General features: G+C 36.9%; 1 protein-coding gene across 2 annotated transcripts in view; it reads left to right on the plus strand.

Moving 5' to 3' along the window:
- PAAF1 (proteasomal ATPase associated factor 1) overlaps positions 1-2,921 on the plus strand; it is a 35,236-nt gene that overhangs the window by 8,492 nt on the left and 23,823 nt on the right. For both annotated transcript variants that reach the window (XM_004381954.1, XM_004381955.2), the window contains one exon: positions 1,989-2,078. In XM_004381954.1, the coding sequence (XP_004382011.1) occupies positions 1,989-2,078 (90 nt within the window). The remainder of the gene's footprint in view (positions 1-1,988; positions 2,079-2,921) is intronic.

The raw sequence follows: 2,921 nt of genomic DNA on the forward strand, positions 1-2,921 counted from the left end.
AGGACCTTTTTTTGGTGAAAATATACATAACCAAAGTTACACCATTTCAGAAATTTCTACATGTACAATTCAGTGACATTGATTACATTCTTCCAGTTGTGCTGCTGTTCTCACTATCCTTTTCCAAATTATTCCATCACCATTGTCTTCAACTCACTGCCCCCTAGGCTTCCCAACAAACTTTTTGAGTTGCTGTTGTCAGTTTGATCTCACATAGATAATACTTTTATTTTTTTGTACCTTAAATGAAGGTTTACAGAACAAATAATTTCTCATTAAACAGTACAGATATTGCCCTATGACAATGGTTAACAACCCCACGACATGTCAACATGGGGTTCCCTATCACCAGCTTTCCTGTTCCCTCCTTACTTCTTCTAGTCCTTGTCCCTGGACTGCTGTGCCTCATTAGTCTCATTTTGTTTTATGGGGCTGTCCAGTCCCCGGCTGAACGGTGAACCTCGGGAGTGACTTCACCACTGAGCTAAAAGGGTGTCTGGGGGCCATACTCTCGGAGTTACAGACCTAATTCTTACAAAGGCCTGAACACTAATCTCTTAGAGCTTTTTGCATCCTTGCTGGTATGAAGATTCAGCCAGGAGAGTTTACTGACACTTTAGTTTCCGGTACAGGAGGCAGTTGCAGATCCAGATCTGGTCTCTTGCAGCTATGTTGGCTTTGTCATGCGGTTAGAAGCAAAAACTCATTTAATAAAAGGCCTGCAGCAGCCAGGCATGAATATGCTGGCTAAGAAGGTACTGTTTGTATAGCTATTCTAATCATCTTTTAAAAGGAGTACACCTTTAATAAGAGCACACTGATTTTCAGTGGTGAGAAAAAAGATGAGAATATTATAACTTTGAAATTGTTCTTTCTAATGAACTGTGGAAACCTGTGCTTGTTGGACATAGAACAGCCTTATAAAGAGGTTCAGAAAATCTTGATTATTCAAGTTATTTTCATTGTCCTGCAGAATTTCCAGAAACTTTAAAGTAGTACTACAGAGGAGATAATAGGCTAAAGGCTGTTTGATAAGTGCAGCTCCTCAGCCTCTAATGGAATATATATTGTTAATGGTATTCGGCTGGTTTAGAGTGAGGGATTGTAACATTGCTGGAATCTTTGAGGAAGAATTTACCAAGCCTTTTATACATCTATGTATACCACCTCAAAACACCAATATGCTTACCTTAAATGGTTACAAAGACTACCTTTAGCAAGTCCTGTTACCTGAATTTAACATCTGGTTCCAGGTATAATTTCCTTCTACACCACTAGGGTAATCTTGCTACCATAGCTGAAAGATATATGACAATGACTAGACAAAACACGTGAGGAATCATAATACAGCTGTATGACAATGACCAGTCAATGAACACGTACAGTCAGTTTAAGTCCTAGGTGGAAATGAGCACCACAAGCCTGATCAGGGCCTACACACTGTATGAATGTACCATAATTTTTTTTATCAATTTTCTCTGGGAACTATACATGTCAGTAGTCTAACATTTTTTCTTTTAGTTCTTACAGGCAGCAAATTTACTTTTAGACTCACCTTTTAGGCCCTAGGCTTGAGAGCTGGTGCTAAGTTTCTTCACATCTCCGTGTACACTCTTCTGCTGATCCTGTTCCTTGCCCTACTGCTAATTGCGAGTACTAGTATTAGATTTTCTTCTAAAAATTAGTGCTGTCATGTTTGTCAGTCGTATCTTGTTGTTGACCTGACTTCTCTGGGACATTTTACTTCAGCATAAAAGAGATAAAATAATGTCATCTTAGGGATACCAGATTACAGTGCAGCCCTCTGCAGTGAAAGGACTGCTGAGCTATGGAGGACTGGGTATTAGTTTTGTGAGCTGGGGAAGGAGGATTAGAGAGGGTATACTTAAAAGGTGAGAATTTCCTGTAGTCCTAATTTTTTTTTTTAAGAGGCTGTAATTACATTGGGATACTGAACTGATGGATTTCATCTTTCTCCCTCTGTTTAGAAAAGCATTCATATTTCATGTTTAAAGGAAAATTCATCTTCTAAGTTTTTGGCACCATATACCTCCTTTTCCAGAATTCATACAAAAAGTGTAAGTATTTTGGTAAGGTGAGGAAAAAGCATAATAGCATATTAATTTTTCATTTTATCTACTTGTCCAGGGCTGTAAACATATTCATAATTAATGTATCTTTCATTTTCTTTGCACTGTAAGATAATACAGCTGATGAACTGTGATGTGTTTGGCAAAACTGGTACTCATGTCCTCACAGAATATGTGTAAAAATCCACTTCCCAGTTATCTTAAAGAAAGGAATTGTATGAAATTTCCTTTATATGTATTCTAGCAGAGCTTCTTACTGGCTTTTGGATAATGAAGATAGTAGCTGATGTTTACATAATAGGTTGCTGCTCATATATGCCTGTCCGTGTGCCTGTAGGACAGGGACATTTTCTCAAAATTCCAAGTGCAGCATATTGAGAAATAATTTTCAAAGGTCTTTGTGTTAAAGCCTTTTCTACTACCATGGACTTTTTGAAAGCAGAAGTGAGAAACAGGTGGATAAACTGATTATATTAAAGCCTTTCACTTCTTACTGAGTGGTACATTTTTAAAAATAGCTATTGTTTTCCCTTATTACAAAACAAATATATATTTAATGATGAAAATTTAGGAAATATAAAAGAAACTGAAAATCATTCATATGTCTACGTTCTAAAGACAACTACTGTGAACTTTTGTCATAAAGCCTTTATTAATAACTACGATAGTAATAGCAACTGAGCAGAAGATTCCAAAGGGTGGCGCAAGAAGGCAAACTAAAGTATTATAATGAAATATGAAATATGCAAAGACCTGGAGTTAGAAAACCAAAAGGGAAGAACACGCTCAGCATTTTTCAAGCTGAAAGAACTGAAGAAAAAATTTAAGCCT

Source organism: Trichechus manatus, unplaced genomic scaffold (assembly GCF_000243295.1).
Source record: "Trichechus manatus latirostris isolate Lorelei unplaced genomic scaffold, TriManLat1.0 scaffold00088, whole genome shotgun sequence".
In the NCBI taxonomy this organism is placed as follows: Eukaryota; Metazoa; Chordata; class Mammalia; order Sirenia; family Trichechidae; genus Trichechus; species Trichechus manatus.